The sequence below is a fragment of the Oncorhynchus masou genome, unplaced genomic scaffold (assembly GCF_036934945.1).
Source record: "Oncorhynchus masou masou isolate Uvic2021 unplaced genomic scaffold, UVic_Omas_1.1 unplaced_scaffold_2914, whole genome shotgun sequence".
Lineage (NCBI taxonomy): Eukaryota > Metazoa > Chordata > Actinopteri > Salmoniformes > Salmonidae > Oncorhynchus > Oncorhynchus masou.
Window position 1 is genome coordinate 32,501 of NW_027009335.1, and position 15,401 is coordinate 47,901.

Below are 15,401 nucleotides of genomic sequence, written 5' to 3' on the forward strand. Positions count from 1 at the left end.
TTCCTCACCAGTCTGACTCTGTGACCAGGTGTGTGTGTTCCTCACCAGTCTGACTCTGTGACCAGGTGTGTGTGTTCCTCACCAGTCTGACTCTGTAACCAGGTGTGTGTGTTCCTCACCAGTCTAACTCTGTGACCAGGTGTGTGTGTTCCTCACCAGTCTGACTCTGTGACCAGATGTGTGTGTTCCTCACCAGTCTGACTCTGTGACCAGGTGTGTGTGACCAGGTGTGTGTGTTCCTCACCAGTCTGACTCTGTGACCAGGTGTGTGTGTTCCTCACTAGTCTGACTCTGTGACCAGGTGTGTGTGACCAGGTGTGTGTGTTCCTCACCAGTCTGACTCTGTGACCAGGTGTGTGTGTTCCTCACCAGTCTGACTCTGTGACCAGGTGTGTGTGTTCCTCACCAGTCTGACTCTGTGACCAGGTGTGTGTGACCAGGTGTGTGTGTTCCTCACCAGTCTGACTCTGTGACCAGGTGTATGTGTTCCTCACCAGTCTGACTCTGTGACCAGGTGTGTGTGTTCCTCACCAGTCTAACTCTGTGACCAGGTGTGTGTGTTCCTCACCAGTCTGACTCTGTGACCAGGTGTGTGTGTTCCTCACCAGTCTGACTCTGTGACCAGGTGTGTGTGTTCCTCACCAGTCTGACTCGGTGACCAGGTGTGTGTGTTCCTCACCAGTCTGACTCTGTGACCAGGTGTGTGTGTTCCTCACCAGTCTAACTCTGTGACCAGGTGTGTGTGTTCCTCACCAGTCTGACTCTGTGACCAGGTGTGTGTGTTCCTCACCAGTCTGACTCTGTGACCAGGTGTGTGTGACCAGGTGTGTGTGTTCCTCACCAGTCTGACTCTGTGACCAGGTGTGTGTGTTCCTCACCAGTCTGACTCTGTGACCAGGTGTGTGTGTTCCTCACCAGTCTGACTCTGTGACCAGGTGTGTGTGTTCCTCACCAGTCTGACTCTGTGACCAGGTGTGTGTGTTCCTCACCAGTCTGACTCTGTGACCAGGTGTGTGTGTTCCTCACCAGTCTGACTCTGTGACCAGGTGTGTGTGTTCCTCACCAGTCTGACTCTGTGACCAGGTGTGTGTGTTCCTCACCAGTCTGACTCTGTGACCAGGTGTGTGTGACCAGGTGTGTGTGTTCCTCACCAGTCTGACTCTGTGACCAGGTGTGTGTGTTCCTCACCAGTCTGACTCTGTGTCCAGGTGTGTGTGTTCCTCACCAGTCTGACTCTGTGACCAGGTGTGTGTGTTCCTCACCAGTCTGACTCTGTGACCAGGTGTGTGTGCTCCTCACCAGTCTGACTCTGTGACCAGGTGTGTGTGTTCCTCACCAGTCTGACTCGGTGACCAGGTGTGTGTGTTCCTCACCAGTCTGACTCTGTGACCAGGTGTGTGTGTTCCTCACCAGTCTGACTCTGTGTCCAGGTGTAGTGGTGATGTCCCAGGTACATTCCTTCCTACTGGGATATTTATCAGGCCAGTTGGGGCTGTTCATGGTCCCGCTGGGGCTGTGGACCTTATGCTTACACTCAGCTACACACACACACACACACACACACACACACACACACACACACACACACACACACACACACACACACACACACACACACACACACACACACACACACACACACACGTGCAGCCAACCAAGCACACACACACAGACAGGAAGCAGGGGGTCAGGGAGGAAGAGGAAATGAAGCAGCAGGAGAAGAAGGAGAGACGGAGGAGAGACGGAGGAGAGAGGGAGGAGAGACGGAGGAGAGACGGAGGAGAGAGGGAGGAGAGAGGGAGGAGAGGGGAGGAGAGACAGAGGAGAGACGGAGGGAGAGAGGGAGGAGAGACGGAGGAGAGAGGGAGGAGAGACGGAGGAGAGAGGGAGGAGAGAGGGAGGAGAGAGGGTGGAGAGATGGAGGAGAGAGGGAGGAGAGACCGGAGGAGAGACGGAGGAGTGACGGAGGAGAGAGGGAGGAGAGAGGAGGGAGAGAGGGAGGAGAGACGGAGGAGAGATGGAGGAGAGAGGGAGGAGAGACGGAGGAGAGACGGAGGAGAGAGGGAGGAGAGAGGGAGGAGAGACGGAGGAGAGAGGGAGGAGAGACGGAGGAGAGAGGAGGAGAAAGGAGGAGAGACGGAGGAGAGACGGAGGAGAGAGGGAGGAGAGAGGGAGGAGAGACGGAGGAGAGAGGGAGGAGAGAGGGAGGGGAGAGACGGAGGAGAGACGGAGGAGAGAGGGAGGAGAGACGGAGGAGAGAGGGAGGAGAGAGGGAGGAGAGACGGAGGAGGAGGAGGGAGGAGAGGGAGGAGAGGCGGAGGAGAGAGGGAGGAGAGAGGGAGGAGGAGGGAGGAGAGGCGGAGGAGAGAGGGAGGAGAGAGGAGGAGAGACGGAGGAGGGAGGGAGGAGAGACGGAGGAGAGACGGAGGAGAGAGGGAGGAGAGAGGGAGGAGAGACGGAGGAGAGAGGGAGGATAGAGGGAGGAGAGAGGGAGGAGAGAGGGAGGAGAGACGGTGGAGAGAGGGAGGAGAGATGGAGGAGAGAGGGAGGGAGAGACGGAGGAGAGAGGGAGGAGAGACGGAGGAGAGAAGGCGGAGAGAGGAAAGAGAGGGAGGGAGAGAAGGAGGAGAGAGGGAAGAGAGGGAGGAGACACGGAGGAGAGAGGGGAGGAGAGATGGAGGTAAGACGGAGGAGAGAGGGAGGAGAGGCAGGAGAGACGGAGGAGAGAGGGAGGATAGAGGGGAGGAGAGACAGAGGGAGAGAGGGAGGAGAGAGGAGGAGAGAGAGGGAGGAGACACGGAGGAGAGAGGGAGGAGAGAGGGAGGAGAGAGACGGAGGAGAGAGGGAGGAGAGAGGGAGGGGAGAGGCAGGAGAGATGGAGGAGAGGGGAGGAGAGACGGAGGAGAGAGGGAGGAGAGGGAGGAGAGACGGAGGAGAGAGGGAGGAGCGAGGGGAGGAGACACGGAGAGAGACGGAGGAGATAGGGAGGAGAGAGGAGGAGAGGAGGAGAGAGGGGAGGAGAGACGGAGGAGAAGGAAAGAGAGGACAGATTGTTCCTTCATTATTCAACAGCAAACAATCACAGTCTCAATGTCTCCTTTCAGCATTTAGGTTTGACAAAGTTGATCCAGTAACCTCAAGAGAAGCACATCTATACTCCCAATTCACAGACAAAAACACTCACACACACACACTTTGAATCCTTGGGGCCACCAGATGTTGAAACCAGAGTCTGTTTATGAAAAACAGAGGGACTGAGCTGTGTGTGTGTGTGTGTGTGTGTGTGTGTGTGTGTGTGTGTGTGTGTGTGTGTGTGTGTGTGTGTGTGTGTGTGTGTGTGTGTAGGTGTGTAGGTGTGTGTGTGTGTGTGTGTGTGTGTGTGTGTGTGTGTGTGTGTGTGTGTGTGTGTGTGTGTGTGTGTGTGTGTGTGTGTGTGTGTGTGTGTGTGTGGTGTGTGTGTGTGTGTGTGTGTGTGTGTGTGTGTGTGTGTGTGTGTGTGTGTGTGTGTGTGTGTGTGTGTGTGTGCGTGCGTGCGTGTGCGCGTGTGTGTGTGTGTGTGTGAGACCTACCTTCTTTACAGTCATGTTTGTTCTCATGTAGTATGAATCCGTGTCGACACTGGCATACATACGATCCCACCGTGTTTATACAGTCATGTTGGCAGCCACCATTATCCTTACTGCATTCATCCTTATCTGAAGAGGGAGGGAGGGAGGGAGGGAGGTAGGAGGGAGGGAGGGAGGGGACAGGGAGGGAGGGACAGAGGGAGGGAGGGAGGGAGGGAGGGGACAGGGAGGGAGGGAGGGAGGGAGGGAGGGAGGGAGGGAGGGAGGGAGGGAGGGAGGGAGGGGGAGGGAGGGAGGGAGGGGAGGGTGGGAGGGGGGAGGGAGGGAGGGAGGGGGAGGGAGGAGGGAGGGAGGGGGAGAGGGACAGGGAGGGAGGGAGGGAGGGAGGGGACAGAGGGGGAGGGAGGGAGGGAGGGAGGGAGGGGGAGGGGGAGGGAGGGAGGGAGGGGGGAGGGACGGGGGGAGGGAGGGAGGGGGACAGGGAGGGGGAGGGAGGGAGGGACAGGGAGGGAGGGGACAGGGAGGGAGGGAGGGAGGGAGGGAGGGAGGGAGGGGGAGGGAGGGTGGGAGGGGGAGGGAGGGAGGGGGGAGGGAGGGAGGGAGGGAGACAAAGAGAGAGAGATGATGGTTGCTAGATCAGAAGATAGACTTCACCTCCTAGAAACAAAATCTGTTTTTACTGAAACCTCTAAATCCTCTCATCCCCCGTGTGTGTGTTGTGGTATTACGGTGCTATCCTGGTACTACAGTGTGTGTGTTGTGGTATTACGGTGCTATCCTGGTACTACAGTGTGTTGTGGTATTACGGTGCTATCCTGGTACTACAGTGTGTGTGTTGTGGTATTACGGTGCTATCCTGGTACTACAGTGTGTGTGTTGTGGTATTACGGTGCTATCCTGGTACTACAGTGTGTGTGTTGTGGTATTACGGTGCTATCCTGGTACTACAGTGTGTGTGTTGTGGTATTACGGTGCTATCCTGGTACTACAGTGTGTTGTGGTATTACGGTGCTATCCTGGTACTACAGTGTGTGTGTTGTGGTATTACGGTGCTATCCTGGTACTAGAGTGTGTGTGTTGTGGTATTACGGTGCTATCCTGGTACTACAGTGTGTGTTGTGGTATTACGGTGCTATCCTGGTACTACAGTGTGTTGTGGTATTACGGTGCTATCCTGGTACTACAGTGTGTGTGTTGTGGTATTACGGTGCTATCCTGACTCTACAGTGTGTGTGTTGTGGTATTACGGTGCTATCCTGGTACTACAGTGTGTGTGTTGTGGTATTACGGTGCTATCCTGGTACTACAGTGTGTGTGTTGTGGTATTACGGTGCTATCCTGGTACTACAGTGTGTGTGTTGTGGTATTACGGTGCTATCCTGACTCTACAGTGTGTGTGTTGTGGTATTACGGTGCTATCCTGGTACTACAGTGTGTGTGTTGTGGTATTACGGTGCTATCCTGGTACTACAGTGTGTGTGTTGTGGTATTACGGTGCTATCCTGGTACTACAGTGTGTTGTGGTATTACGGTGCTATCCTGGTACTACAGTGTGTGTGTTGTGGTATTACGGTGCTATCCTGGTACTACAGTGTGTGTGTTGTGGTATTACGGTGCTATCCTGGTACTACAGTGTGTTGTGGTATTACGGTGCTATCCTGGTACTACAGTGTGTGTGTTGTGGTATTACGGTGCTATCCTGGTACTACAGTGTGTGTGTTGTGGTATTACGGTGCTATCCTGGTACTACAGTGTGTTGTGGTATTACGGTGCTATCCTGGTACTACAGTGTGTGTGTTGTGGTATTACGGTGCTATCCTGGTACTACAGTGTGTTGTGGTATTACAGTGCTATCCTGACTCTACAGTGTGTGTGTTGTGGAATTACGGTGCTATCCTGGTACTACAGTGTGTTGTGGTATTACGGTGCTATCCTGGTACTACAGTGTGTGTGTTGTGGTATTACGGTGCTATCCTGGTACTACAGTGTGTGTGTTGTGGTATTACGGTGCTATCCTGGTACTACAGTGTGTGTGTTGTGGTATTACGGTGCTATCCTGGTACTACAGTGTGTGTGTTGTGGTATTACGGTGCTATCCTGGTACTACAGTGTGTGTGTTGTGGTATTACGGTGCTATCCTGACTCTACAGTGTGTGTTGTGGTATTACGGTGCTATCCTGGTACTACAGAGTGTGTGTTGTGGTATTACGGTGCTATCCTGGTACTACAGTGTGTGTGTTGTGGTATTACGGTGCTATCCTGGTACTACAGTGTGTGTGTTGTGGTATTACGGTGCTATCTTGGTACTACAGTGTGTGTGTTGTGGTATTACGGTGCTATCCTGGTACTACAGTGTGTGTGTTGTGGTATTACGGTGCTATCCTGGTACTACAGTGTGTGTGTTGTGGTATTACGGTGCTATCCTGGTACTACAGTGTGTGTGTTGTGGTATTACGGTGCTATCCTGGTACTACAGTGTGTGTGTTGTGGTATTACGGTGCTATCCTGGTACTACAGTGTGTGTGTTGTGGTATTACGGTGCTATCCTGGTACTACAGTGTGTGTGTTGTGGTATTACGGTGCTATCCTGGTACTACAGTGTGTGTTGTGGTATTACGGTGCTATCCTGGTACTACAGTGTGTGTGTTGTGGTATTACGGTGCTATCCTGGTACTACAGTGTGTTGTGGTATTACGGTGCTATCCTGACTCAGTGTGTGTGTTGTGGTATTACGGTGCTATCCTGGTACTACAGTGTGTGTGTTGTGGTATTACGGTGCTATCCTGGTACTACAGTGTGTGTGTTGTGGTATTACGGTGCTATCCTGGTACTACAGTGTGTGTGTTGTGGTATTACGGTGCTATCCTGACTCTACAGTGTGTGTGTTGTGGTATTACGGTGCTATCCTGGTACTACAGTGTGTTGTTGTGGTATTACGGTGCTATCCTGACTCTACAGTGTGTGTGTTGTGGTATTACGGTGCTATCCTGGTACTACAGTGTGTGTGTTGTGGTATTACGGTGCTATCCTGGTACTACAGTGTGTGTGTTGTGGTATTCAACTGACTGGCTTTCTACAGGTCACACAGACACTCTCTTCACACACACAGACAGACACACAGACACAGGGGTTAGGTCTGTGTGAGGGAGAGGGCCTCCCTCAAGCATCTGGCCAATGAAGAGGTATCCCTAGGAGACTAACAGATATCCCTAGGAGACTAACAGGTATCCCTAGGAGACTAACATAGGAGACTAACAGATATCCCTAGGAGACTAACATATATCCCTAGGAGACTAACAGATATTCCTAAGAGACTAACATATATCCCTAGGAGACTAACAGATATCCCTAAGAGACTAACAGATATCCCTAGGAGACTAACAGATATCCCTAGGAGACTAACAGATATCCCTAGGAGACTAACAGATATCCCTAGGAGACTAACATATATCCCTAGGAGACTAACAGATATCCCTAGGAGACTAACATATATCCCTAGGAGACTAACAGGTATCCCTAGGAGACTAACATATATCCCTAGGAGACTAACAGATATCCCTAAGAGACTAACAGATATCCCTAGAGACTAACAGATATCCCTAGGAGACTAACATATATCCCTAGGAGACTAACAGATATTCCTAAGAGACTAACAGATATCCCTAGGAGACTAACATATATCCCTAGGAGACTAACAGATATCCCTAGGAGACTAACAGATATCCCTAGGAGATATCCCTAGGAGACTAACAGATATCCCTAGGAGACTAACAGGTATCCATAGGAGACTAACAGATATCCCTAGGAGACTAACAGATATCCCTAGGAGACTAACAGATATACCTAGGAGACTAACAGATATCCCTAGGAGACTAACAGATATCCCTAGGAGACTAACAGATATCCCTAGGAGACTAACAGATATCCCTAGGAGACTAACAGATATCCCTAGGAGACAAAACAGATATCCCTAGGAGACTAACAGATATCCCTAGGAGACTAACAGATATCCCTAGAGACTAACAGATATCCCTAGGAGACTAACAGATATCCCTAGGAGACTAACAGATATCCCTAGAGACTAACAGATATCCCTAGGAGACTAACAGATATCCACTAAGAGACTAACAGATATCCCTAGGAGACTAACATATATCCCTAGTATCCTAGGAGACTAACATATATCCCTAGAGACTAACAGATATCCCTAGGAGACTAACAGATATCCCTAGGAGACTAACAGATATCCCTAGGGGACTAACAGATATCCCTAGGAGACTAACCCTAGGAGACTAACAGATATCCCTAGGAGACTAACAGATATCCCTAGGAGACTAACAGATATCCCTAGGAGACTAACAGGTATCCATAAGAGACTAACAGGTATCCCTAGGAGACTAACATATATCCCTAGGAGACTAACAGATATCCATAGGAGACTAACAGATATCCCTAGGAGACTAACATATATCCCTAGGAGACTAACAGATATCCCTAGGAGACTAACAGGTATCCCTAGGAGACTAACAGATACCGTAGGAGACTAACATATATCCCTAGGAGACTAACAGGTATCCATAGAGACTAACAGGTATCCCTAGAGACTAACATATATCCCTAGGAGACTAACAGATATCCCTAAGAGACTAACATATATCCCTAGGAGACTAACAGATATCCCTAGGAGACTAACAGATATCCCTAGGAGACTAACAGATATCCCTAGGAGACTAACAGATATCCCTAGGAGACTAACAGATATCCCTAGGAGACTAACAGATATCCCTAGGAGACTAACAGGTATATCTAACTAGGAGACTAACAGATATCCCTAGGAGACTAACAGGTATCCCTAGGAGACTAACAGATATCCCTAAGAGACTAACAGATATCCCTAGGAGACTAACAGATATCCCTAGGAGACTAACAGATATCCCTAGGAGACTAACAGATATCCCTAGGAGACTAACAGATATCCCTAGGAGACTAACAGATATCCCTAGGATATCCTAGGAGACTAACAGATATCCCTAGGAGACTAACAGATATCCCTAGGAGACTAACAGATATCCCAAAGAGACTAACAGATATAACAGATATCCCAAAGAGACTAACAGATATCCCTAGGAGACTAACAGATATCCCTAGGAGACTAACAGATATCCCTAGAGACTAACAGATATCCCTAGAGACTAACAGGTATCCCTAGGAGACTAACAGATATCCCTAGGAGACTAACAGATATCCCTAAGACAGATATCCCTAGGAGACTAACAGATATCCCTAGGAGACTAACAGGTATCCCTAGGAGACTAACAGTTATCCCTAGGAGACTAACAGATATCCCTAGGAGACTAACAGGTATCCCTAGGAGACTAACAGATATTCCTAGGAGACTAACAGATATCCCTAGAGACTAACAGGTATCCCTAGGAGACTAACATATATCCCTAGGAGACTAACAGATATCCCTAGAGACTAACAGATATCCCTAGGAGACTAACAGATATCCCTAGGAGACTAACAGATATCCCTAGGAGACTAACAGATATCCCTAGGAGACTAACAGATATCCCTAGGAGACTAACAGGTATCATATGTATGTATGTATGTAGACTGACATAACCAGAGTTTGCAGAGCTGTTATCAAAGCCTGGCTATTTGAAGAATCTCTATATAAATATATATATAAAATATAAAGCTGTTATCAAAGCCTGAATCTCTATATAAATATATATATAAAGTTTAAAGCTGTTATCAAAGCCTGGCTATTTGAAGAATCTCTATTTAAATATATATATATATATATATATGTTGCATGTATATATATTTGCTTAACACTTTTTGTTGGGTTACTGCAGGATTCCATATGTGTTATTTCATAGTATTGATGTCCTCACTATTATTCTACTGGTCTGATTCATAGTAGCAGTGTTAGTCTAGGATCAGGTATCGTATTCAGAGAGGTTAACGTTGGTCTGGACAGGCTGGTCTGATTCAGAGAGGTTAACGATGGCTGGTCTGATTCAGGCTGGTCTGATTCAGAGAGGTTAACGATGGCTGGTCTGATTCAGAGAGGTTAACGATGGCTGGTCTGATTCAGAGAGGTTAACGATGGTCTGGACAGGCTGGTCTGATTCAGAGAGGTTAACGATGGCTGGTCTGATTCAGAGAGGTTAACGTTGGTCTGGACAGGCTGGTCTGATTCAGAGAGGTTAACGTTGGTCTGGACAGGCTGGTCTGATTCAGAGAGGTTAACGATGGTCTGGAACTGGTCTGATTCCCGATGGTCTGGACAGGCTGGTCTGATTCAGAGAGGTTAACGATGGCTGGTCTGATTCAGAGAGGTTAACGATGGCTGGTGGTCTGATTCAGAGAGGTTAACGATGGTCTGGACAGGCTGGTCTGATTCAGAGAGGTTAACGATGGCTGGTCTGATTCAGAGAGGTTAACGATGGTCTGGACAGGCTGGTCTGATTCAGAGAGGTTAACGATGGCTGGTCTGATTCAGAGAGGTTAATGATGGCTGGTCTGATTCAGAGAGGTTAACGATGGTCTGGACAGGCTGGTCTGATTCAGAGAGTTAACGATGGCTGGTCTGATTCAGTTAACGATGGCTGGTCTGATTCAGAGAGGTTAACGATGGTCTGGACAGGCTGGTCTGATTCAGAGAGGTTAACGATGGCTGGTCTGATTCAGAGAGGTTAACGATGGCTGGTCTGATTCAGAGGTTAACGATGGCTGGACATGGCTGGTCTGATTCAGAGAGGTTAACGATGGTCTGGACAGGCTGGTCTGATTCAGTGGTCTGATTCAGAGGTTAACGATGGCTGGTCTGATTCAGAGAGGTTAACGGCTGGTCTGATTCAGAGAGGTTAACGATCTGATTCAGAGAGGTTATGGTCTGGATGGCTGGTCTGATTCAGAGAGGTTAACGATGGCTGGTCTGATTCAGAGAGGTTAACGTTGGTCTGGACAGGCTGGTCTGATTCAGAGAGGTTAACGATGGTCTGGACAGGCTGGTCTGATTCAGAGAGTTAACGACAGGCTGGTCTGATTCAGAGAGGTTAACGATGGTCTGGACAGGCTGGTCTGATTCAGAGAGGTTAACGATGGCTGGTCTGATTCAGAGAGTTAACGATGGCTGGTCTGATTCAGAGAGGTTAATGGTCTGACAGGCTGGTCTGATTCAGAGAGGTTAACGATGGCTGGGTCTGATTCAGAGAGGTTAACGATGGCTGGTCTGATTCAGAGAGGTTAACGATGGTCTGGACAGGCTGGTCTGATTCAGAGAGGTTAACGATGGCTGGTCTGATTCAGAGAGGTTAACGTTGGTCTGGACAGGCTGGTCTGATTCAGAGAGGTTAACGATGGTCTGGACAGGCTGGTCTGATTCAGAGAGTTAATGGTCTGAGGCTGGTCTGATTCAGAGAGGTTAATGATGGCTGGTCTGATTCAGAGAGGTCTGGCTGGTCTGATTCAGAGAGGTTAACGATGGCTGGTCTGATTCAGAGAACGATGGCTGGTCTGATTCAGAGAGGTTAACGATGGTCTGGACAGGCTGGTCTGATTCAGAGAGGTTAACGATGGCTGGTCTGATTCAGAGAGGTTAGCTGGTCTGATTCTGGTCTGAGAGGTTAACGATGGGACAGGCTGGTCTGATTCAGAGAGGTTAACGATGGCTGGTCTGATTCAGAGAGGTTGGTCTGGACAGGCTGGTCTGGACATGGCTGGTCTGATTCAGAGAGGTTAACGATGGCTGGTCTGATTCAGAGAGGTTAACGATGGCTGGTCTGATTCAGAGAGGTTAACGATGGTCTGCTGGTCTGATTCAGAGAGGTTAACGATGGTCTGGACAGGCTGGTCTGATTCAGAGAGGTTAATGATGGCTGGTCTGATTCAGAGAGGTTAGCGATGGTCTGGACAGGCTGGTCTGATTCAGAGAGGTTAACGATGGTGGACAGGCTGGTCTGATTCAGAGAGGTTAACGATGGCTGGTCTGATTCAGAGAGGTTAACGATGGTCTGGACAGGCTGGTCTGATTCAGAGAGGTTAATTCGATGGTCTGGACAGGCTGGTCTGATTCAGAGAGGTTAACGATGGCTGGACAGGCTGATTCAGAGAGGTTAACGATGGCTGGTCTGATTCAGAGAGGTTAACGATGGTCTGGACAGGCTGGTCTGATTCAGAGAGGTTAACGATGGGTCTTCAGGTGGACAGGCTGGTCTGATTCAGAGAGGTTAACGATGGTCTGGACAGGCTGGTCTGATTCAGAGAGGGTTAACGATGGTCTGGACAGGCTGGTCTGATTCAGAGAGGTTAACGATGGCTGGTCTGATTCAGAGAGGTTAACGATGGCTGGACAGGCTGGTCTGATTCAGAGAGGTTAACGATGGCTGGGTCTGATTCAGAGAGGTTAACGATGGCTGGACAGGCTGGTCTGATTCAGAGAGGTTAACGATGGTCTGGACAGGCTGGTCTGATTCAGAGAGGTTAACGATGGCTGGTCTGATTCAGAGAGGTTAACGATGGCTGGTCTGGAGAGGTTAACGATGGTCTGGACAGGCTGGTCTGATTCAGAGAGGTTAGCTGGCTGGTCTGATTCAGAGAGGTTAGCGATGGTCTGGACAGGCTGGTCTGATTCAGAGAGGTTAATGATGGCTGGTCTGATTCAGAGGTTAATGGTCTGGACAGGCTGGTCTGATTCAGAGAGGTTAACGTTGGTCTGGACAGGCTGGTCTGATGATTCAGATTCAGAGAGGTTAACGATGGCTGGTCTGATTCAGAGAGGTTAACGATGGCTGGTCTGATTCAGAGAGGTTAACGATGGTCTGGTCTGATTCAGAGAGGTTAACGATGGTCTGGACAGGCTGGTCTGATTCAGAGAGGTTAACGATGGCTGGTCTGATTCAGAGAGGTTAACGATGGCTGGGTCTGATTCAGAGAGGTTAACGATGGTCTGGACAGGCTGGTCTGATTCAGAGAGGTTAACGATGGCTGGTCTGATTCAGAGAGGTTAACGATGGCTGGTCTGATTCAGAGAGGTTAACGTTGGTCTGGACAGGCTGGTCTGATTCAGAGGTTAACGATGGCTGGTCTGATTCAGAGAGGTTAACGATGGTCTGGACAGGCTGGTCTGATTCAGAGAGGTTAACGATGGCTGGTCTGATTCAGAGAGGTTAACGATGGCTGGTCTGATTCAGACAGGTTAGCTGGTCTGATTCAGAGAGGTTAACGATGGCTGGACAGCTCTGATTCAGAGGTTAGGTTGGTCTGACAGGCTGGTCTGATTCAGAGAGGTTAACGATGGTCTGGACAGGCTGGTCTGATTCAGAGCTGGTCTGATTCAGAGAGGTTAACGATGGTCTGGACAGGCTGGTCTGATTCAGAGAGGTGATTGGTCTGAGAGAGGTTAACGTTGGTCTGGACAGGCTGGTCTGATTCAGAGAGGTTAACGATGGCTGGTCTGATTCCAGAGAGGTTAACGATGGTCTGGACAGGCTGGTCTGATTCAGAGAGGTTAACGATGGTCTGGTCTGATTCAGAGAGGTTAACGATGGCTGGTCTGATTCAGAGAGGTTAACGATGGTCTGGACTGGTCTGATTCAGAGAGGTTAACGATGGTCTGGGCTGGTCTGATTCAGAGAGGTTAACGGCTGGTCTGATTCAGAGAGGTTAACGATGGCTGTCTGATTCAGAGAGGTTAACGATGGCTGGTCTGATTCAGAGAGGTTAACGATGGCTGGACAGGCTGGTCTGATTCAGAGAGGTTAACGATGGCTGGTCTGATTCAGAGAGGTTAACATGGCTGGTCTGATTCAGAGAGGTTAACGATGGCTGGTCTGATTCAGAGTAGCATGGCTGGTCTGATTCCAGAGAGGTTAGCGATGGCATTCACTTAACGATGGCTGGTCTGATTCAGAGGGAAGCTGATCTGATTCAGAGATCCTAAGATTAGCATTAGCTTGCTCCTACTGGTCTGATTCAGAGAGGTTAACGTTGGTCTGCAGGACAGGCTGGTCTAATTCAGAGAGGTTAGCAGTCCTGGTCCTTAGATGGCTGGTCTGATTCAGGGTTAGAGCCAACGGAGAGGCTGGTCTGATTCAGCGGTTGGAGAGTTGGTCTGAATAATGGCTGGTCTGATTCAACACATCTGGTCTACCAGACAGATTCCAGAGGGTTAGTCTGACAGGGAACCGCACAGGCTGGTCTGATTCCAGAGTAGCAGTGTTGAAGAGATCATAATTAAATGTGTGGACTGACCATCCCACACCAATCTGGGGCTCCTGATACAGTCCTGATCCTCTTGCGGTGGTCACGGAGAGGGCGGTGTTAGAACACATCTCTACCAGAACTGACAAACCACATTCCCCGAGGGATGTGACACCATCCCACCAGTATCCATTCCCCTCTTCTGGTCACATGTTAGACCCAACCACAATCGACACCAGACGGCCAATGATTGCGGCGTCATGTTAGACCTGAGCCAATCAGAGGAAGGCCTGGTGGCGACGTCATGATTCAGGTCATAGGGTTACCTCTGACCCTGCCTGAGGTCGCGGCGCATTGTCATGGTTACGGGGTCGAGGCTGCTTGGCGTCGCGACACGACTCAAACACAAACACGCGCTCCTGACACGACGCAGGGCCTGTCTGAGGGGGAAGAACAGGACAGAACAGAGACAGGAGTGGGTATGGGGTACACACAGACACAGAGAGAGATAGTGAGAGAGACAGAGAGAGAGAGACAAAGAGAGAGAGAGAGAGAGAGAGAGAGAGACAGAGAGAGAGAGAGAGAGAGGGAGACAAAGAGAGAGAGACAGAGAGAGAGAGAGAGAGAGAGAGAGGGGAGACAGAAGAGACAGAGAGACAGAGAGAGAGAGAGAGAGAGACATAGAGAGAGAGACAGAGAGAGAGAGACAAGAGAGAGACAGAGAGAGGGAGCAGAGAGAGAGACAGAGAGAGAGAGACAGAGAGAGAGAGAGAGAGAGAGAGACAGAGAGAGAGAGAGAGAGAGAGAGAGAGAGAGAGAGAAAGAGACAGAGAGAGAGAGAGACAGAGAGAGAGAGAGAGAGAGAGAGAGAGAGAGAGAGAGAGAGACAGAGAGAGGGCAGAGAGAGAGAGAGACAGAGAGAGAGAGAGAGAGAGGCAAGAGATACAGAGAGAGAGAGAGACAGAGAGAGAGAGAGAGAGAGAGAGGGGCAGAGAGAGAGAGGAGAGACAAGAGACAGAGAGAGAGAGAGAGAGAGAGAAAGGACAGAGAGAGAGACAGAGAGAGAGAGAGACAGAGAGAGAGACAGAGAGAGAGATACAGAGAGAGATAACCCACCCCACATCCCCCAATCAGAAACAGCGGTCCCTCCAGTGAGGTCTCACCAGAGAAGAAGTGAGCCTTGAAGCCCTTCTTGGACACGGTGTTGTCAGACTTGAACTCTATTCTCATGTTGTTGTACTGTGATGTGATGACCTCGGGAACCTCCGTACCGCAGTATTTTCCGTGCAGCTTACTGTCTGACGATAGGCCGCTACGCACCTCCACAAAGTCATACTTACACCTGAAACACACACACAATTATGCACACGGTCATTTACACACTGGACCACAACAAGCATTTTACAAACCTAACACACACACTGAACACGTTCCACACTCACCTCGTTGCCCTCCAGCTCGAAGGATTCAAACTGCATTGATATTCTGTACTGGGTTGGAGCAACTACCTGCCACACACAGTTCTTATTAGGGGGCACTCCTTGGGCCAGCCGGGAGTGGAGATGGTTCCGTTCAGCTTAGACAGAAGACCTCCACATGCAGCTGGACACGGGGAGGGAGGGA

General features: G+C 49.9%; 1 protein-coding gene across 1 annotated transcript in view; it reads right to left on the minus strand.

The window, feature by feature from the left end:
• Positions 1-15,256, minus strand: part of LOC135534006 (dorsal-ventral patterning tolloid-like protein 1) — a 26,734-nt gene extending 11,478 nt beyond the window's left edge. Inside the window, exons 1-4 of the mRNA XM_064961168.1 lie at positions 15,201-15,256; positions 14,942-15,120; positions 3,570-3,695; positions 1,411-1,538 (exon numbers count right to left, since the gene is read on the minus strand). Coding sequence (XP_064817240.1) covers positions 1,411-1,538; positions 3,570-3,695; positions 14,942-15,120; positions 15,201-15,256 — 489 coding nt within the window. The remainder of the gene's footprint in view (positions 1-1,410; positions 1,539-3,569; positions 3,696-14,941; positions 15,121-15,200) is intronic.
• Between the last annotated feature and the right edge of the window lie 145 nt (positions 15,257-15,401).